At 40.8% G+C, this 22,173-nt stretch overlaps 2 protein-coding genes across 3 annotated transcripts in view; both read right to left on the reverse strand.

The window, feature by feature from the left end:
* Positions 1–961: 961 nt before the first annotated feature.
* Positions 962–20,910, reverse strand: snap25a (synaptosome associated protein 25a). 2 transcript variants are annotated; one of them, XM_054618434.1, is made up of 7 exons: positions 20,839–20,910; positions 18,540–18,581; positions 13,616–13,664; positions 8,857–8,974; positions 4,045–4,164; positions 2,545–2,689; positions 962–1,030 (listed from the first exon to the last, which is right to left on the reverse strand). In XM_054618434.1, exons 1-7 carry the CDS (start codon positions 20,908–20,910, stop codon positions 962–964), a joined length of 615 nt encoding a protein of 204 aa, XP_054474409.1. The 2 variants fall into 2 exon arrangements, with proteins under 2 accessions (XP_054474409.1, XP_054474408.1); XM_054618433.1 differs by lacking the exon at positions 8,857–8,974 and adding an exon at positions 9,221–9,338.
* Positions 20,911–20,928: 18 nt separating this feature from the next.
* The window catches only part of ankef1a (ankyrin repeat and EF-hand domain containing 1a), a 46,352-nt gene continuing 45,107 nt past the window's right edge, over positions 20,929–22,173 (reverse strand). Inside the window, 1 exon segment of the mRNA XM_054618435.1 lies at positions 20,929–20,982. Within this exon segment, the coding sequence (XP_054474410.1) occupies positions 20,962–20,982 (21 nt within the window). The 3' untranslated portion in view covers positions 20,929–20,961.

Genomic DNA, 22,173 nt, shown 5'->3' on the forward strand with positions numbered 1-22,173 from the left:
CCTTTTTGATCCCTTTTTGCATTATTTTACAACGAGATGGTCACAGTCGGTAAATATATCGAGACAAAAAGTGTGGCACTATTGCAAACTTGCAGGAGTATGGAAACGATCAACTGTGTCCTAATACTGAGCATGCGTTTTGTCAATCTGCTACTGCCATGTTATCATTTTTTATATATATTTTTTCAGACAGGTTTTATTTATAAGACTAAAATCTACCATTTGTCATGCAGAGAACGCACAATTCACATCACTTGGAATGCAATGTCTAATACAGCTACAGAGAGTCTAGTTGCACATTGTCTAAACGGTAACTCAGTGTGATTGCGATGAAGGAAAATGTACCAACGACTGCCTTTTGATTGTAAGTGCTCTTTGCGATCCCGTTCGTCTCTACCGACGCCTACTAAACCGTTACTCCTGTTTGTCCCCTCGGTCTCCAGCCTTTTGTCGCCAAAACACCAAAATAAGGAGCATGACAGAAGCCTACATGGAATGACACAGTTCGACTAAGACGATACTGAGATACTGGAAAGGAAAAAGAATCAAAACAAACAGCTTGTATAGCATTCCTATTATATACTTGTCATCCAGAGCAGTGTACTTTACATATATATATATATATATATTATATATGATATGATATATGATATATATATATATTTTGATAAAGAGAATAAAAACTTCACAGGTGAGCTAGAGAGCCATCAAGTCAGCACTATATACAACCTTTGGAAAGAATGATATACGGAGAATAAGAAATCATCTTTTTACGAGGACAATCATCTTGAAAAAGCTTGACGGACGACACACAGAACAACATTTACAATGGGGGGGGGGGAGGTGATATGTGCATGTGTGCAAACCTAGAAGGTCAATACCATGATGAAAGCATGTCAGCGCCTGTAGATGTGGGGCGCGGGACGCCGGGACGGTCACGCCGACTCCGGGGGCGGGGCGTCTAGCCACTGCCCAGCATCTTTGTGGCGCGCTGGTTGGCCTCGTCGATCCTGGTCTTGTTGGAATCAGCCTGGGGAGGAAGGAAGAGGGGACAAAAAGGGACAGGATCAATCATCAGTCTGCTTGTAAGAAACATGTATGCTGCATTCACGTGGAATCAGGCAGACGGACACCTTTCTGCACGGTACGGAAAAACAAACATGCATGACGATATGTTGCTATGGTGATGGAATAAAATGTGTGAAATCAAATTCTTTGGGTCTACTATTTTAGTAAATTATTGCAGCATTCTCTTAATATTCTATGTCAAACTTAAACAGCTTTCTTCTCATGTGGTTGCGGTTCTGGTATTCCGTCGGGGTAAGACGCCTACAGTTACCTTTGATGGTATTCTTTACGTCCCTGCTCTCATCCACTAAACTGATATCCAGTTTGTCGTCTACCGTCTTGCTGATTCCATGTTAGTACTGCATGTTAGTACTTTTCAGCCAATAAGTAGATAAATACATTTATAAATAATTATATAATAAATGAATAGGTAAATTAATTATAATTTCATTATTTCTCTACAAATATTGTATTCCTGCTGGCAGTGTTGAGAAGGCTTTCAAGCAGCATGTTGACATTCATGTTGGGAACTATTTTCTACAGAGTAATTCATTTGGTAACTGAACAAGTAAAAAAGTCAAACTTTTTGAAACATTGTTATTCGGTGTCTGGTCAATATTTCTCGAAGGGAAAGCGTACTAGTGCTCAAGTAATACTTTGTAATAATCAAGTAATAATGTATATTATAATTATAATTATTGTTCTATTTAAGAGTCTCTGCTGCTTGTGGCTTTCGAAACATCTTTTCATCCACTCACTTAAAATGAGACCGGACAGGATTTTAGTCTGATGACAGTCAGTTACATCAATAGAGATACTGGGAAACCAGGTGAACAAACACATTTTCTGTCCTGTGTTCTACATTTCTCAAATTATATTCTCTAAAGAGAGCTAAAGAGACCAGACATGAATAAAATAAAGACATGTTTGTTTTCTCGCTTTGATGTTATTTCCAGATTTCATTCAGTCTTTCCAACCTATCAGAAAAGGTGAGGAGCTGTCTCGTGACTGAGAAGTGGTGAATTTATATTCTTAAATATCTTATATTATTGGTTATAAAAATAAAAAATCCTTCTTTAAATAGATTATTATTATGTTTACACGTGTGTGTGGGTTGGGGTTGGGGACAAGGGTGATCATGTCAGCGGGCCAGGCACCAACCCAGACCAGACCAGACCATCAGAGGATGGTGTGCTCGTGGATTTATGTTCTAATGGTTGTTACTGTATGAATGTGTGAAGTGTCGCTGAAAACGAGCTCATTCAAAGCCTCCCTAAAGAACAAAACACTGATGGGAAACTTCATCTTTTTAAATAATATATATATTATCAAATGTAATTACCTTTAACTTTAAAAATAAATCCATATTGAGTCAAAATGGCTTAAATAAAGCTGCATACTAGACATAATGTGCTAACATAAATGTAACCGTATAGTAAAATATAATAAAATGCTATAAAGTCTAGATCTTGGTACCTTCTCCATGATCCTGTCGATCTGGCGGTTCTGGGTGTCGATCTCGTTGCCCATGTCCAGGGCCATGTGGCGCAGGTTACCGATGATACCACCCACCTGCTCCAGGTTCTCGTCCATCTCATTTTCCCGGGCATCGTCTGTTACCCTGAACACATGAGGGCAGATTTATATGCGGCAACGTCTGCGTGAACAGACGGGGTTGAACACAGCACATATCGCCGTGTGGACCGGGTTCAGTGAGGCGCTGTGACCCCCCTCATCCACGGTTCACCTCTAGTCCTTTTCGGGCCCCTGAGGAGCAATGTCTGACCTCAGACCAGGTGTATCCTGTGCACAGCAGTTTATATTATATCCTACTGCAACCCATTTTGAACCACTGTGGTGCTGCAATGTATTAAATATGATATCAGCTGATTACCAGCTCTGGTCAAATTCTATTTACAGATCAACACAACCTCCAAACACGTGTTCACTGCAGAGAATATAGATTGAGATGAATAAAATCTGTTCACACATTACAGAGATTCAATATGTGTCTGTGTGAGAAACAGACAATACTAAATTGGTGTGTGCAAATAAAGGTTTAACTTTTATTTCCAGTGTTAGTTGTTGATAAATGTAAGACAAGCAGACATTCTGGAAACTTTCGAGCAGTCCAAAAGTATGAGCAGTTGTCCTGGATCTCCAATCATGGTTGCACCAAAAATTTGACAGAATTAGTCATAACTAAATAAAACATTAAGTACTGATCGTTTTGAAACATGATGTTGGTGCTGCCCACAGAGTCAAAATCTATGAGTAAATTTATTATTTACTAAACTGATGAGTAAAACCCACACGTTGTGGCTTCGTAGGTTTAAGTTTTTGTACCAATTAATCAAAGGAGTTAGTATATAACTTGGTTCTAAGTGATGTTGAGAGGTTCTGGTATACGGACTGTTTCCTCCTCTTTACAGTCTTTATGCTAAACTAAGCTAGCAGCCTCCTGGCTGTAGCTTTATATTAATCCACTTATTTATCTCTCAACAAGACAGTGAGTGATCATATTTATAGAATATTCCACTCTGTACCCCGTCACTTCAATAGACTGTATACAAGAAGTGGGCATAGTCATCGTGAGGTCACCCAGTGGTTTATGGACTGATGTTTAGAAGCCTTGAGTTACGCAATTGGGCCGTCCCAATCTTGGATTACGATTACGTTTTTTGCAACCAATGAACGGTAGTAACTATAATTGGAATGCGGAGGATCATGCTGTATTGAAGAAGACTTGAAACTAGAGATTGAGACCATAAACTCATGTTTACAATGTTTACTGGGGGAATAAATCAGTTGAGAAGTTGGGTCATTATCTCATAGACTTTTTTTTTGCAATCGGATGAGTCGCCCCCTGGTGCACACTAAAGATAATGCAAGTTTTCCTCACACCTTTCTCTCCACATTCGTTACACCCCTTTAATTCATCTCCATCCCAGGCTTTATGACGAGTACCCCTCTTACCTGCGGATGAAGCCTCCGCTGATGGCCATCTGTTCGCGCTCGTCCACCACGCGGGCAGGCTGGCTGGCCACTACCCCGTCCTGGTTGTTCCCCCAGGCCTTGCTGGCTCCGCTCTTCATCCTGGCCGCCGACAGCGAATGTGGAGGACGAGGAGGGACAGTTACTCAACAGTTTTGACCGAGCGACACAGCATTTACCTCAACCGGGCCGGCTCCCAAGTTTGTCAAGTCTACAAAGAGAGCCTTGCGTTTGAGGCACTGCCATAGCATATAAATGTGTGAGGTGTGATCAGCTGACACAAAAAGGTGTTAATTGGCTTCATGCATCCGGCACAGAAATATATGGTGGGGACTAGACTAAGTCAAGCAAAGCATAGCAGGCACGGACTGGTTGGTGGATTAGGCTTGGTAGGTACAGGCTCATTCTGTTGATACACAGTAGTAATGTGTGTGATGTTATATCTTGTAGGTATATAACATACTGGTCATAATACGGCACAAGTCACAGCTGTGTGTTTTGTATAATGTGAGCATGCATTTTAATAGCGTCAACATGTGGGATGACACTGTGTGTTCCACTCCAACCTAATGGCATTTCTGTCTCGTTGTGATGACAACCCCCCCACAGTTAAATGTCCCAGTGCGACAGAAAACAGAAAAGAGACAAGCTTTTTGGCAGACACAACACATAGAGTGTACAGGACTGTCACATTGTCAGGAGGGACGACGAGTAATGTGAAGAACAAACTGCCAAACGTGAATAATGAAACAAAACAAAAAGAAGAAACAAGAAACTAGAGGGAGTCAACAAAGATTAACACCAGGGTTAACTATTCCTTCACCAACTGCGACAACCCCCACCCTGGCATAGTGGTTATCTTTAAAAGGTCACTGCTTTTCTTCCAGGTTCAGAGTTAGGTAGTTCAGGTAGCAGCGAGGCAGAGGAGTGAAGAGTGTGATAAGATGGATTCAATCTGTGTTTGTCCCACGAGTAGAAAGTGTGCAACAAATACAGCTGCACTAATACCACATGCAGTCACAGCTCGGCTGCGTTGGTTTTTGTAAACGTCGCCTCACTGTGCAGGTCAAACTTCAGCGTCTGTTTTGGCATAAAAAGAGTCTTGGATAGAGGGGAAGGTAACAGATAGATTTAGTTATGGTGTTTTCATGTTTGTATCTCCAGAATTAAAAGGCACTCTTGATGACAGGACGGCTAAACACTCCCCTCAAGTGGTTTAACACTGATATTCCTGGGAAATGAATCTGATTTCTTTACAGATTTTTCGGGATCATCCATTCAACGATACTCAGTCATTTTCTTTTGCTTGTATTGTAGCATCAGGTGGTGGGTATTGTATAACCTTGGAGTGCTGTGTGGATGTGTTCTAGCTGTATCAGGAATGGCCGTGGCTCAGCCTCCTACATTACTTATATTAATAGAAATGGACACACACCAGTGTGATAAACACACACACTACCCTGGTCTGAGTCCTTTCTCTTTCTACCTACTTCTTTTTAGCTGTTTTGTTTTCTTCCCATTGTTCCTTAATATTGTACAGACATTCCCTCTCCTCTCCTCTGGCATCACTTTTCCTCCATTGATATCCAGATTGATCTCTTTGCAGTTTGCTTTCCTGCAGTCTTATAATGGCTATAATGTGCTTCTGTAATCAGCTTTGCTGTGATTGAACTGAAACGATCTGATCAAATTATACAAGGATTGTGGATCCCTTGAGCTCATTCTATCTGTTTCATTCCCTGAGCGGCCTGCAAGCTGAGTGAATATCCTCCACTCAAAATCCAGTAACAGTGGCATGCAGACAGCCAGAATCGGCAAAAGGCATTAAGTACCAGAAAACCAGGAGTCAGCTCATTCTGACTGACAGCCGGCATGCTGAAGGGATTAGAAAAAATGTCCCAGCATGTATGATTAAGTTTCTGAGTGGTGAAAGATATCCCCCCCCAAATGGTCTTTTTTTTGTCTTTCTAGCGTCCATCTATGTGTGCATTCAGTTCGACTCAACTTCCCAGCAGGCTATCGTGCCACTCTCTGATACAGCTGACCTATATGGGTGCGAGTTCCCTGCGGGAGAAGGAGCTTAGCAAACAGCAGCGCTGCCTGGATAAAGGCTTGTTTGGCTCAGCAGCGCACTGCAGGAGAGGTGGCACTGCAGGGAAACTGCAGCAGAACCAGAGGGTGGAAACGAGGCAGCGGTGGACCGGATCACCACATGACGCCATGTAAAGACGTGCAGCGGCATGACGTACACATTTACACAACAAACATGACTAAACCGCTGACGAGAGCTCACTGCGCATGTGTCCTAACCCAGTTTCCAGCTCCCAGGGAGCTACACAGATCCCTCCTGTCTTTCTCCTTTGCCTCAAATGTGTCACTTTCTTCTTCCTGTGATGTGTTCACTGCCTTCCTTCCAGCATTTGACAATGTTGTCATGTAGCATTACTTTTGTCTCTTCCTTTTCTTTCTAACAGTGTTCTTTTCTCATGCGAGAAGGACTTCAATCAACATATTTTTTGTATTTTTTCTTGCACTTCATTTCGATTTGGTCCAATTCCATAAAAATCACAAAATGATGGCTGTTATCATCCTGAAAATTGGCATATACAATTATGTTTTCAGTTACAAATGATATGAAAGTATTGCTTGAGTATTTTGGCACAGTTTTCGACACAAACAATTCTGCTGACTTTTAAGCTGAATCAGTTTTACTTCTCTCATATTTTCTTCCCTGTTTGCTAGAAAAAAGGCCCAAGGCTTTGTACTGCTTAAGTTAAATGAAAGATAAAGAACATTTGTTCATCATTACCATCAACATCACCAACATCACCGTCGTATCATCGTGTATTGCGTTGCTGTTATGCATTGAATCATCATGCATGCATGAGCATTCAAAAGGGTCATGCTCGTCAGTCATTCCATTTCATTGGCACTTGGTGGTTAAAAGATGCTGGTGGGAGAGGGGGGGGAGGTGGGTGCTCAGAGGGAAACAAAAAAGTCTTGTTGTCTGCAAAAAGGTGAGGATCTATAGGATGTTAGAGCGGTGCGGTGGTGGTAGAGATCATGCAGATGAGGAGAAGTGTCAAACAGTCCCGGACCTGGCTGACCGAAAGGCATTTTGGGACCAAGATCACTGAAATTCCAGCTGGAGTCAACACATATAATGATCTGAGTGCCAAGATGCTTCGGCAGCATCAGCCCTGCTCTCTCTGGTTGGATCTCAGTGGGCTGACAGCAGAGATATCATTGTAGAAGTCCCCCTCTAACCATCGCTTTGCATTTATACTAAAACAAAACAACTCCTGTTCAGGAGGAATCAGTGTAAAAATGTTAGAGGACTTCTGCAATGGCTACACTGCATGTAGATGACTACCATTCTAAAGGTGTTTGAAGAAGTGAAAGCATAGAGGACGGGGCGCTTGGAGAAGGGCCCTTGGTAGAAGGGTGTTAAGAGAGGCACTTGATGAACCATGGCTTTGGCTGAGTGGAGAAGAGCTTATGTGGAGGGCTGGACTTTTTGAGCTTGGCTTTTATAGGATTTGGGTCTCAACCGGTCAATTAGCACATCGTCTGGTTCGACTTTGCCCAAGCAGCAGCAAAGAAATAAGAGCGTCGGGGTAGGGTTGTATATGTGCTACTTCTCAGAGGCCAATCATGTGACTGATGGAATATGGGATGCTTGCCAGTTGTGGAGCTTTGAATTGAATTTTGGGATACTGGAGGCCGGTCTAGGGGATATATGCTGTAAGAACATAACGGCTGCTGCATGTTCCTCTAGTTATCTACAGTACCAGTTTGCAGATGGTTTGAATTTGCATTAAAGCCGAACTGAAATCAAAATTCCTTCACATTTCTGCTCACTGTATTAATCCTTTGTGTTTGTTGTCGAGGCGTGAATTTTTGGGTTCCAACCGACAGTACTAGTAACTGATTGGCGCAAAAACGGAGCCGTTGCTTATAAGCAGATGTGATTTGAGCACTCCCTATGTTACTCCGTGTTGTGATTTGAAATACCTAGGTAACGTATGGAGGGCGGAGCTAACAGGACTAGCTGTCGCCATGAGTTCTGGCAGACTGGTCATTTGCCATGTTTGGAACCATGAAAGAGAGCCAGCTAGCATTAGCCAGAACTGATCCTTTCTATAATGCAAGATAGACACACCACTTAATGTGTGTGCTAAAAAGTGTGCTAAAAAGTAGCGTCTAGTGGCCGTCAGAACCAACACTAACAAGCTATGTAATCTAACTTCCACTTTCTGAGAGGGAGCTAGTTAGCCTAGCTTGCTAGCTTTTACTTTGCGAGTGTTAATACAAACTTAACAGCATGTTGGGTCCTCACGAATGTAGAAGGTCATAAAGGGACGGATGTTTTGAATCACTATTGGCACACTACATACGAAATGTGGACAGTGTGCCATGACATCCTTCAAGAGTCTTGAAGCCTAGACACTGCGTCCAAACATATGTCCAAATAAAATAATTATTCTCTTTTGAAAAATGAAAATGTCCTTATACATATAGTGGACAGATCCAATTTCAGTTCGACTTTAAGGGTACTGGGTCCTGTCTGTGTGTGTGTGGAGGGGAAAGCATTGTAAAGCACATTATGGCCTCCGTGTCCACCTCGTGTGGATGTGAAAGGGGCGGAGTCTGGTTTTATTTGGAGATGGAGCAGAGCAGACTATTGGCCGATGGCCGTCGTGATGTCACTTCTACCTCGGTTATATTTAGACTTCTTAGATATTGACTCTTATTTCTGAATGGCAGGCAGGCAGGCAGGCAAGCAGCACCTACTTGTTACATGGACAGGAGCAAAGACCACAGAATTTCCCTAGATCGTTCAAATTCTTTTCTGCATCCTTCATGTCCTTATTGATTTGGTCCATTCCCTCCTCGATGCGCTCCAGTTGCTCTGATTAAACACAAGTCATTTATCCCCCACAGAACGAAGCACAAGAAGAGAGAGAGAGAGGGGGAGGAAGAAGAGAGGAATAGAGAGAGATAAAGAGAGGACAAAAAGGAGAGAAGACAACAACTTCAGACACTCACTGTGACGAAAGAAAGTAAAAGAAAAAAATAAGAAGAAAAAAAATAAAGAGGAAAAACTGGACGCCACCACATATGTAAAGAACCTTTGGGGCACATTGTCAGTACCTACTTGTTACACGGACATATGAAAAGCCCACAGCATTTCCCTAAATCTTTTAAATTTTTCTCGGCTTCCTTCATGTCTTGGTTGATATGGTTCATGCCATCTTCAACACGATCGAGTTGCTCTGGTCAGGACAAAGGGATGACAGTAGTGGAATGAATTTCATTGACTGATTGACAGAAATATGAGTTATGATGAGCAGTAACTGTCATACTGGTACTCTGATGTGTCAGGGTCAGAGATTAAGACTTTCTATTGAGTGCACCGATTTGGAGGGATAAAAACTGTTTATGTGCACTTAAGAAATTTGTGGGCCAGAGAATGGAATTAAAAATGCACAAAAAAATCAAGTGATGACAGTTAATAGATTTCAACTCTGGTGGTAGAGGAAAAGTTTGACATTTTGCAAAGTCGCTTTCCCACTAAGAGTTGGATGAGAAGATCAATACCACTCTTCAACCGTCTCCTGACACTAGATTAATATTCAGTACACAGATGTGAAAATTGTATCAATTCTCTCATCCAACTTCATGCAGGATAGCAAATATACCTGATTTAAAACAATGTCACACTAATCCCTCCTACTTGTTCCTTGTGACACTTTACATGTTAAAGTTAGATAACAGGAGAATAAGAGATTGATCCTTGCAGTTCAAATCCCTGGAACTGCGTTCAGAGCAGATATTTAATAATTTCATCAGACCAAAGCAAAGAAATGTCGATGCTGTTTGTGATGAAAGCAGTGTCAGCAGTGTCAACACCACTTTTTACAACAAGGATGGTTGAGATACAGCCTCTCCTTTGTCTTGCTGTTCAGACATCCATCTAATCTAATATCTATCTATATAAATAAACACATTTATTTATAAATGTATTTGGTCTGACCGAGCCCTGGCAGCCACTATACAAGCCACGACAGTTTCTTTAACTATTCAAAAAGCATTTAAACATAAATGGCTCTCATGGTGAACATACCTTTGTTTTAGTTGAGAGACCCTTTAAGAGGCTCAACATTCTTTCTTATACCAGTTTTGTTGAATTCAAATTTTGTGGCCACAATTATATATTACTGTGTTGCTTTGTCTGCTTTTGCAAACGTTCAAGGTATAACTTAAAAGGATTTCTAGTGTGATGGGGTTCTGCTTTTTTTTTTTACGAGTGTCCCGGCCTTTTGTCATGCTGATGTGCTGGATGGCTGACTGTTCCACAGCAAAAAACACTCTTTCATCCTGTTTGTGATTAAAGGAAATGCGGTGCGAGTGAGAAAGGGTGAGGCACAGTTAAATATGGAGCAGATTCAAAAAGTGATTCCTTGACTTTTTCAGATTTGTAAAATCCCTGGTTGGCATGCATTTATGTAAATATATTCAACCCAGAAAGGATCTGTGTTGAGTCAGTGTTATTAGTTTGAAGTGGGGTAACGACATTGACCATGCAGCACGCATTAAAAGTTTTTTGTTTTTTCAAACCTCTTCACCCTTTTCAGAAGTGTCTGAAGTATGAAGTGCCCATATAGAGCCGCAGGATCTTTTGCCTGCACTAAGTCAATAACACAGGGTCAGAGGTCAGCGCAGGCTTACAGCCGTTGCAATTGGTTTTGGAGTGGTGCTCATGAGGGTTTACAGGATAGTGTGGACACTAGGGATGAGGGGATTGATGGATGGTCAGAGGAGGAGCTTTAACCCCCCCCCAGTGAACAAGCATGTTGGTGCATTTACTGCTCTCTCATACAGGATGGTGGATCGTTTTGAATGTCTTCCAGCCAATGGGAAGCCGAGTCCCCGGTCCTTCCTGGAGCCAAATGAGTACCTCTTTTCATAGTTTCTCACTGCCACTATTAACCGTCTGACGTGGCACACTTTAAACCGTGTTATTCTCTGTGGGTTGCTGGCCGTACTCGTTAACTGACTGCATGAAACCAGGGATTGTACAAAGCAGGGCATGTGTTGATAGAGGAGTGATTGAATGTTTTGTCGTTACCAGCTAAATCGATCGTTTTTCTTTTACACCCTCTGGATTGTATCAAGGGTGACAGGGCCTGTTGAGCTGTTCTCACACCTGTTTGGGCGTTTGGGCTTCCCGTAGTATTAACAGGAGAAGGCTTAAGACGAATTAGCCAAATTGTATTAATTTACAAAGTGAGCTTTGACCAGAACCATATAACAGGGGCGATTTATAGAGGTGAACGGGGTGTAGGGTAAACACCTCCAAAAAAACCTTCAAAAGATGCTCATTTAAAATATTAAATGGGGGCAAAAGATCTGCACACTCAGCAATTTTCACTGTGCAACACTTGTATCTTGCAGAGATCTCTTCGCAGGTGATTGTGATCTGCATGATTGGGAGTCAATTTACACTCAAGTTGGCACAAGCAGAGCAGAGAGGATCAATATTAAACAAGGATATACTATATAAAACATATCAAAAAAATATATCATAAATCATCTGGAATAAACAATCGTCACAGAATATACTATGTTGAAAAATATAGAAAAAGACGAAAAAAGTAAATAATAGTGTTATATTATTGTCCAAAAAGAACAAAAGTATAATAATTTCACCCAGTGTATCTCAGTATGGATGTTTTAGTAAAGGGCATCAACATCAGTCTTTTAATTAAGGCATTCTATATATTTTAACCATTAAACATTATCGTTAATAAACCAAATGTTATTTCTGAGTATGATTAACAGACTTTCACTAATCTCTTAAAGAATTAGATTTTCTCTCCAAACGTTTATCTCTGTTGATGCAATCTCCATTTCATTTTCTTTTTTCTTTTTTTTGTGTTGTAAGTATTAAAACAAATTCTGGCCAACTCTCTTTTGGGCATACAATAATAATAGTTTTTATGATCATTTTCGGCAGACTTCTGGGGATTTCAAATATTTGACTCAACCACTTATGTGTTGTATTTTATAAGTAGGTATTCCTTCAGGTTTTGGCCATTTGCTAAGCGGATTTCCTTTGAAAAAATATCATACATTTTTTATTTTGGGCCAATAATAGATTACTATTATTAACTATATTTTTCAGCTTTTTCTATGTATTTTTTCTATTCAGGAGTTTCTAGGATATTTTTTTCCTAGATGATTTGTGCTATGTATTTATGATGAGGCTGGAACTAGAAACAGAACAGGAGTAGAAGAGACATTGAACTGCTTCCGTGGGCATCTGACTGGTACAAAAGAAAATAAATATTCCTATTCTATTTCATAGAGGCTCATTCCCTGTCCTCCATGTGGGAGTATCAGACAGCGTTGTTCAGCTCTGCTCTGAGGAATGGGTATGTGTCCATGTGTTGCATGCTTTGCCAGCGATGGGAATTTTATTAATGCCTGACAAAGAACTCTGTTTGACTGAAAACAAATGCATCTGCACACTCAAATTCCGTCAGAGACCTTTTTAAAAGCAAGAAAAGGAATCAAGTGAATGCAGCTTCATTAGTCTTAAAGCAGAACACTTGTGTCAATCAGTTGAACTTGTGTGGCTTAACAGTAAGGGGATTGTAGTTCTTGGTAAGATGGACAACATGTTAAATCACAGATTAAAAATTGCTGTGAGCTTTTAATACAGTGTGCAGATCTTGCCTTTGTATTTATAGAGGTGGCAAATCTGCTGCCAATCATTTCCTCTCAGGCCCATTCAATTCTGTGGCAAAATGTAAATGATCTGTTGGCAGTGAGTTAAATGTTACTACGGCTGTGACACTGACATCACTGTGTTTTAATCATTTTCACATCCAAACAGTTTTTTCCTCCATAGTGCTGGAGAGGATTGTAACACAAACAGATCCAAGAACAGCCCAGGAGTTGATGTTGAGCTGTAGGGTTTTTGGCACTGCAGTGGCTGGCGTTAGATATTCCTCTGAGAATATGTTGGCACTTTCAAGATTTCCATTCGCTGCCTTTGTTAGCTAATGAAAACAACAAAAAGCTGCTGGCAAATGAAAAGCAGTTAGGCAAACCAAAAAAAAAAAGAAGAAATGTTAAATGAAGGAAACAAAGGTTAAAAGGAAGCTGAAAGGAAGAACATTTCCCCAAAGTTAAACCCTTGGCACTTTTGACCAATCAAAGAAACCATGCATTAAATCATAACCCAAATCAGAAAATTTCACTTAACAAATCAGGAAAAAAATGAATTAGTTTGGAAACGCATTTAAATGATAACAAGCAACTGCATATGAAACAATCAATCCATTCACAAGTGTTTTGATACCATAAATTGAATACCAACACTACTATCTACAAATGAAAATGTCCATTGTGGTGCTGCTTATATGTGAATAAAATCATAATCTATTACAGATTCATTATATAAGCTTTAATAAATGGGGATAGCTCAGTTATTGACACATATATGTTTTGACTAACCCCGCCCTCTCCTCTCGCTCAGACTTACCTCCCTGCTCGTCCAGCATAACCAAAGTCCTGATGCCGGCATCTTTGCTCTATTCCCCAAAGACAGCCAGGTAGAAAGGGAGGGTGAGGGAGGGAGGACAAATAAAATAAAATAGAGGTCAGTGAGGGGATCAGTGGCTACTGACACAAATAAGCTGCCATAAGTAATTTTCCCATTCCACACATTTTCCTTTCAGCTTTTCACCAGAATTGTTTTTTTTCATAGTGCTTTATCACTATTTTGCATTCTGCGATATTGGATTCTTCTAATGCAATAAAACATAATGACTGAAGACAATAAAACTTTCAGCTAACACAAGGGAAAACCCTTTCTCCATAAAAAATTGCATTCCCACACAACTAAACTTCATTCTCAATTAACGTTGTCAGTTGAAACAAAAGGAAAATACTTTTAAAGCTAGGATAACAGTTGCAGTTTTAAAAGCATAGTTAACGTTGTCAGTTGAAACAAAAGTAAAATACGCACAAATACTCATAGGTTAAGTTAACTAAGAGATCATGAATTGGCCTAAATAAGTATAAAATGATAAATGTTTAACATAATGTTGAAATAAGTGAACTTGATTTTTGGGGGTCTTCGGGGTGAAAGTCCTATGTTAGTTTGACTCATCCATTCTTCAGTCCATCCCGATCTCAACCCTATGCAGACTTCCACAGACTTGATAAGAAATGTTTTTGTAATATGTCCAAAAACATTGTCTCCTCGTAATAGACAATGCAGTATCGTGGTATGGGAAGGTATTTTTGGGAGACCAGGCTGGGAAGGAGTGAAACAGAGGCTCTATCTGCATGCCTTTGAATTAACAATTGGGATAAAGTTTATAATAACATGATTAAGGTTATAGTTTGACATTTTGGGAAACACTCTTACTTGCTTTCTTGTGGAAAGTTAGATGACAAGATCAATCCACCTCACAAGTCTGTATGCTAAATATGAAGCTGCCAGTAGCTGGTTATCTTAGATTAGCATAAAATCTGGCCTGTCTTGCTAGTTACTGGTCCGGCCAAGATATAGTTACAGCACCTAACTCTTTATAAAATCACAAAACAAATGTGATACAATGTTTTTATTAGGGGGGATACAAAGTGTTGGTCTTTTAACCTTTGGAAAGAAGCTAGCCAGCTGTTATTCCTCTGCTTATAGTCCTAATGCTAAGATAGCCTGGATCTAGCTTCATATTGAGCATACAGCCTGGAGAGCAGTATAAATTTTCTCGGCACATAAAAACAGATTATTTTCCAAGATGTTGAACTATTCCATCAAATATCCACAGTAAATATAAAATCTTAAAATCAAAGTAGAGGTATGGAATAACAAATCTGCAACATTAAAAAACCTGCATGATTTAAGCATTTAACTGTTGGTTCCTATGATGTCCTACTGTATGAATGCTTTTGATTCACACACAATAAGTGAAGTAAGTCTACCGTGTTTTCTAGAAATCTGAATGACTAATATAACAACACGATGCGCTGGGATCATTTTGGGGATGTGTACGTCCTCCTAAAGGAACAAATTAGAATATTTTGCTCGCTCAACATCAGTATGTTGTATTGATTAGAAGGGGCAAAGGTAATTCGGGCATTACACCTTAAGCAGGGAACATGGAAATTGCTCTCAAGAGATTAACAATAATAACGCTGACGCCAGAGGAGAGTTCTCATTAAAATGAGAACCCTGACACTAGATTTCCTTGTACAAATGACACAATTAATAAACCAACGCCCCTTCTGTCTAAGACTCAGCAGCTGTTAGACCTTTGGCCGATGCATTAGCATCACTTCTAACCTGTAAGTAACACTGTTTTTCTTCACCCCCCACATTTTTAATGTATAATCCTCTGTTATTTTTCTTTCAGCCTTCAGATTTTCATTTGAATTCCTTCCCCACTGTGAGCCATCCGAACAGCTGAGCCTGCATGGGTGCAACAGTAAAGCTATTAGGTACTGATAGGCTGGGTTGGCTACAGGTTTTGATGCTGGTAGAAAGAGTGCGGAGAGGCGGAGGATAACCACACCCGCTTCTAACTCCTCTCTGCTTCTTAGAAATGCAGCAGTGTCGAGCTAAGATGTGCCACCTGGTTGGGCCTGATAGGCATAAATAAGATTATGGTGTGTCAGTGCGTACAAGCATAAGCACACATCCCCCCCCATCTGCCTTTTCAGCAGTTTTGGAGGAAAGCCACATTGATGTTTAGGAGGCAAGAGGGGAGCAATGAAGAAACTGGTGTATAAATTATTCTGTAATTCAGCAAGCCTGGGGCCAAGAGAAATCCCAAAGTAGTCAATCCCCCGGGGAAACTGCGAGGAATAATCAATCGTGATCCCGTACGAAGGCGGAGGTGGTCCGATGCGAATTCCTCATTCAAATCACCTGGATGAATTCCTACATTTTGTTATAAATGGAGTAGGTTGTTCATTTGCAGGATATGTAGTTACAGATTTGGTTTGGTGTGTTGCAACATGAAGGATTTTTAATTGCTCAAAAGCAACCTCAGAATGCGCACTGATTTATTATTCAGGAAATACTTTTCCTTCAAAATAAAATTCTAATCTTTTTTTTTTCTTCTTTGTAATACTCCAACTGATTATCTCCTCAGTCCATTGCACCATCACACATTTCTGAAGTTGGGACTGTGTAATATCATAAAATAGAGCGACTATAAGCGGCCTTGTGTTGGCTATTTGTGTGATAACAGCCTGTAAAGCAGTAATCTCCCTGGCTGCAGCACAGTGGTATGGGCGGGGCTGCGTGGTGAGACATGTCGACGGATGATCAATGTGACCTTGAGATCTGCACCGAGAGCTTGTCAGACGCCATCGCCCCCAGCTGTCCACACTGTCTCCCCTTTATGTCCTCCTTCCCTCCATCTCTGTCTGCTTGTTGGAGTGTCACTATCGGGCTTTCTGTTCCTCTTTCTCCTTGTCTTTCTTACTTTCAGTCTATCTCAGCGTTATTTATTCATTAATGTAACATCTACGGTGTCTGTGTGTGGGGTGTGTGTGTGTGTATCCTCCGTCTTTGACATTAATTCATTTTGTATAATGCTATTCTGCCATAACTCAGTTGATGCATGGTTCATTCAGTCCTGCCTGACATGACGCTCGGCCGTCAGTGTCTGTCGCCCTCGTTTTGCGGTTTGTCCTGCACCGTTGGCACTACACTGCCTGTGTTGGTGGTTTTTTCGGCATGTTGTACGAGTGATTTAGAAGAATTTGCCGTATTTAAAAATATCCTTTTTATTTTCATTTGCACTTGTTGGAAGTTAGTCTGCTGTTATCCAGGTTTTTCACTAATGGATTGTTTATTTCATTACTTTGTAGCAATTTTGAGTTTGTAAACCCTGTGCAAATTACACTTCATAATTATGTTGACTTTATTCTGTTTGATTCAAATCATAATTTCGTTCTAAATATATTCATGTAGCCTAACAATATCACCATTTTTCCAATTTGCTAATGATGCTATTGTAAAATACTACAATATCAATATTCACTGATGGCCTTGCTTTAGTAAGAAGTTTTTCATATGGAACCATTACGTCAATTTCAGTGCCAGTACAATCCTCAGGTGACATGAACAGCACTCCCTACTTCAACCCATTCCTTGACTTTAGCAGGTTAAACAGTTTAGACTTTCATTTATGGATCTCTGAAATCAGGTCTTTAATATAGGACATATGGGACAGGACGCATCACCTTATGTGGTATTATATGGGTGTTAATTATGCTAAATTACAATCCGCATAAACAGACGCTCAGTCCTCATGTTTACGCTGGTCATTTACACAGTTATCTGAAGTTAGGGAGCGTTTTCTGAATCTGTTGTGGCTCACTTGTACAAGAGTACAAAGAAAAGGGAGTCAGGATCAGAATACCTAAATGTTCTTGCATAATGTCCAATGTCTTTTGGTTCCTAGCAGCAGTGATGTTCTAGGAAGAGTTCTCATTCTGGGAAATGGGCTTAATTGCTTTCTTGCTGAGAGTTAGAGAGAAAGGTCAATCTATTTGATACAAATCTGTTTCCTAAAATTTTTCCGTAAAATGAAGTTGGGTAAATTCCAGCAATCCTGTCAGACTTTTTATTTTAAAACAACTTCTACGTTTTAATTGCAGACTTTCTCCGGGCTCCAGCTTCGTATTGAACACATAGACATGAGACATGCATCAGTCTTCTAATATAAGTCTGGGCAAATAAAAAACAAATAAAAGTATTTTCCAAAATGTTGAACTATTCCTTTGCATCGTCCTCTTAACATTGCGGAATACGAGATCCCATTTTATTTTATTCAGTTGCCTTTTTTCAACTCTGTTCCTTGACAAAATAATGTCTCACTCCTGCCAAATCATCACATTTTTATGTCATCATGCAGACGAGTTGCGGTCCTCCGGATGTACTGTAGTGCAACCATGTATCCCAAGATAACAAGGGGCTTCTCACTGTCCTCTCTGTACCAGGACACGTCCAGCTCCTCTCCTGTGAGATGACCTACTGTGTTCCACTGGAGTGCCTCATGTGTTGTTACAGTCTCCTAGCAGCTTTTCTCTCAATTGTAAACTGAACAGCGTGGTGTTCTTTGTCAACAAATGAGAATAATGGGGAGACTGTTTAAGAGCTGTCTTTCTCAGACTCACTCACTGAGGACTCAAAATACCAACTTTGCAGAGACAAAGTATGACCATTTATTTTAACTGTGTGCCTGCTCCTTTGGTTGGAGTCAATCCTCCCTTTCCAAATAGCTAAAATGAGCTTTTCAAGGACAGGATCAAATTGCAAGGGCCTTCAACACTGTAACAATGGATACTAATGCTGTGCCCAAAGTGTGACTTGTGATGTGTCACTGCATTCATTCTTACTGTGTCATATTTCATTAATCAAGTCAAAGTTTGACAATTTTTCTTACCTCTTCCACCAGCTGCAGCATACGACGAGTGCTCTCCAGAGACTGTGAAGAAATAAAAGATACATTAATGACATGACATGATTCAAACAGTTACAGCGATGATTAATGGGAAACAGCGCCGTTTGACATCGAGGTAATGAATCAGTCAAGTCTTCCTGGGATACATAAAAATAAAAAAAATTCCATAGTATATTGTTTGTATGTATGTTTATTGAATCAAGGATAAGTGAGCTTGTATCACAACAAAGTGGAGTCAATTCGAGCAATCAGCTGGACACAAAGGGGATCAATATCTGACGTTTATCGACATGAACTCGACATGAACTCACAGACACTCTGTATGCAGGGTATTGAATGTCCATGACCTTACGATGGGAATTTCAAACGTAGCTGTTACGGTGACCGACTTCTGAAAAGTTTATTCTCATGCTGTCAATCAACCGGATGCTTAGAATGATTTGGATTTGAGCAAAACAAAAACATTTCTAAGCACATTTGTGATCTAACTCCCAAGTGATTTACTCTAGAATACAGCAGCTCTACTCTTGCAATAGAAATATGCCCCCCTATCTATCCTCCCTGACTGTTGGATGACTATTATCAGCCTGTGTGGTGATTGGCCTCTTTAAGAAGGAGAAGATTGCTAGTTAGAGCCACTCGGCAGGGACGGCCCTCTGCAATGTGTCGTCCTCTTTACAGTGGCCGTCTTTCCATTCAACATAGTCAAGTGACTTTTAAGCAAACTTTTAAAATGTTAAAAAAAAAAAATACCAAATAGATGTGTTACTATCAACTGGTTAGGATAGGATAAACTTTGCCACTACATGGTTTGGTCAGAAGTTGGTACTATAGGCTACACTCCATCAGTAAACCCCCAAAACAAGTTGTCTTGGCCATCTAACCAACTACAAGAGAAAAATGGAGAGATGTCTTCAGGAATCTGTTCCAATTAGGCAAGTTTAAAGTGCTCTTTATTGGTCTGCTTGTTGGTGGTGTCTCAGGATGAAGTATTTGCACATAATGGAGATAACCGAGAAGACAGCGACAGCAGAAACAGCTGTGAGCAGTCATGCGGGTTAAACGTTCACGATACGTCAGAATTTAATCGGTAAAGGAGTTTCCATAAATCATTTAGCTCATCAACTCTACCTCGACAAAGAAAATAACCACCTAAAGTCAGAAACAAGTTTTGCAATTGGGAAAATTTAATCGAATTCTGCCATTTCCATACAGCTTTTTCTAATGCGATAATTCAAAATGCGTATTAAAATATGTGAATGGAAATACTGCTAATGACGCAGCTTTGCCTTGCTGATAACCGGAGCGGTGGCGGCTAGGGACGCTGTTTGGGTAAGGAATCGTATTGGGACACAGCCTTGATTTGAGCGGCCATTTTTGTGGTAGCCAGTCCTCTTTCTCTTCTTCCTCCGTTTTGTTTTTACTCATTTTCCTTATTCCCATCTTTCTCTTTTCATTTGAAGTGAAGCAACCAGAATACCCTTGAGCTGTTATCCTCTCTGTGGTTCTGAAAGCTCATGTAAGTCAGTGCAACAGAGGAAAAAATACTGTCATTCTGATGCCGCCATTTTGTGCATGCCCGATGTTCACGCATGTGTGTGTGTGTGTGTGTGTGCGTGTGTGTGTGCGTGTGCGTGTGCGTGCGCGTGTGTGTGTGTTTAATATTCTGCTCAGCTGTGTCAGTGTGAGTCATATGTGAAGCTGGAAGGGATGTGGGCTTATCTGCTCTGGGCCTTGACTTGAGACTTTGTCTCACTCTCCCTGCTGTTGAAACACACACACACACACACACACACACACACACACACACACACACACACACACACACACACACACACACACACACACACACACACACACACACACACACACACACACACACACACACACACACACACGCAGACAGATTCATTCCTACACATGAACATTTTGAATTTAGGGTATAAAACATCCTACACAATGTGAGAATTCAGTTAAAGTTAAGAGTGTTGTTTGATTAAAATATCTTTTATATTTGTAAACTTAGTAAAAAGAGGGCCTTTTGTTCTCACTATTATATGTATAAATTATATTTATCCTCCACATTCTTGTCATGTTTTGAGCTTTCAACACTTTTTTTCACACTCTTTCTAATGTACGCTTCATGTGCCTCTCATTCGCATATGTATGAATGCGCTTGAGTCCGGTGCGTGGAATAAGTGTGCATAGTGTGCGCTTGCCTTCGCGTCCGTGCACCATCGCAACTGAAAGCACAGGGACGCAGCAAGCGTGTTGCTCTCACCTCGTCGGCCAGCTGGTCAGCGCGTTGCTGCATGTCTGACAGCTCATTGCGCATGTCCGCGTCTTCTGCCATGGCTGCTGGATGTGGGGGGTGGAGAAGGTCTCCAACAGGGAAGAGAAGATCCTACTGGGAGTTTGGGGAGAGCTGGAGGAGAGACAAAACACAAGAAAAGGACGGATGAGGCATGAACAAGTCTCGGGGTGAGGGAGAACATTTGGCTATTCAGATAGAAAACGTGCTGGCTTTTGGAAATCATGGTTTGGTAATGATGGAAATCAAATCCCGGACATCATACAATCATGGTCTCCCCTCCGAGGAACAATATATTTTAAACACTTGGTACCAGTAAATGGAGGATTAGAAAAAGAGACAAACAGTGACAGCAGGCAGACAATGTTTGCAGAGGAATATCAAACTCAGACGGGGCCTATGTTGACCAAAAAAGATACACATGCTAACTAATTTTCTTACTGTCTTATGACTCAAGAGGAACTCAGACTAACTAATTAAACTGTGAATACATTTATAAGCACTTGTGCCCTGTTAAGATGCCCTTGGGCAAGGTGACACGTTTCAAGTCGCCCTGGAAAACAGCAGCAGCTGAAAGCCGAAGGTACAAAGTGTAAAACATGTTCCTGAGGGGTAACAAGAAAAAACGAGAGGACGAAAGAGCCAGAGTCAGAGCTTCTATTTTCCTAGTCTCTGACCATTGCAGGATGTATAATGGAGGATTAGCAGCAGTGTTTGTTTGGGAATGAATGGGAAGGGAGCAGGCAACTGATGTTTGCCGAGGAATGCCAGCCTCAGACAGGGTTGACTGGGATTGTTGGGAGGATTAGCCACAGCGAGACACAAACAGCCTGCTGGCTCTGTGGCTGTGATCCTTTCCTCTCCTCTCTGCGGGTCACGAGAGGCTGGCACCACAAGCCAAACAGCTAGGCATCTCCAGATGAAGGATTTACCGCGAGCAAACTCTAAAGACGATCATGAAACAACTTGTGTCAGATGAGTTCAAGATTATCCGTGGATAAGGCTACGAGACTTCCTTACAAACTAGCATCCGAATTGTTGAAACCCCCTTATGAATCAAATGCAATTCCTTTCCAACGATTTCTGGCTAAGCTGTAATCCTGCTGCAATAATGGCCTTTACTACTACTACCCAGGGGGGTAAAAATGAATGATGAATCATTGTCTGTTGAAATAGGAATGACGTATTCATTTGCACAGTCTGAGATAAATGGAAAGAGTGACAGAAATATGACACTAGTAGTGCCACTGAGAATCGCCAGCAAACTGCTTCTCTACAAAGGTTTGAGGGTCTTTGTTTCAGTCT

This window comes from Anoplopoma fimbria, chromosome 18 (assembly GCF_027596085.1).
Source record: "Anoplopoma fimbria isolate UVic2021 breed Golden Eagle Sablefish chromosome 18, Afim_UVic_2022, whole genome shotgun sequence".
NCBI lineage: Eukaryota > Metazoa > Chordata > Actinopteri > Perciformes > Anoplopomatidae > Anoplopoma > Anoplopoma fimbria.

Excerpts from the sequence above, each read along its gene's own strand:
- snap25a (XM_054618434.1), bottom strand. The coding sequence starts at position 20,910 with ATGGCAGAAGACGCGGACATGCGCAATGAGCTGTCAGACATGCAGCAA. Across the intron at positions 18,582-20,838 it reads CTGACCAGCTGGCCGACGAG|TCTCTGGAGAGCACTCGTCG; the intron begins GTGAGAGCAACA and ends ATTTCTTCACAG. Across the intron at positions 1,031-2,544 it reads TCGACAGGATCATGGAGAAG|GCTGATTCCAACAAGACCAG; the intron begins GTACCAAGATCT and ends CTTCCTCCCCAG.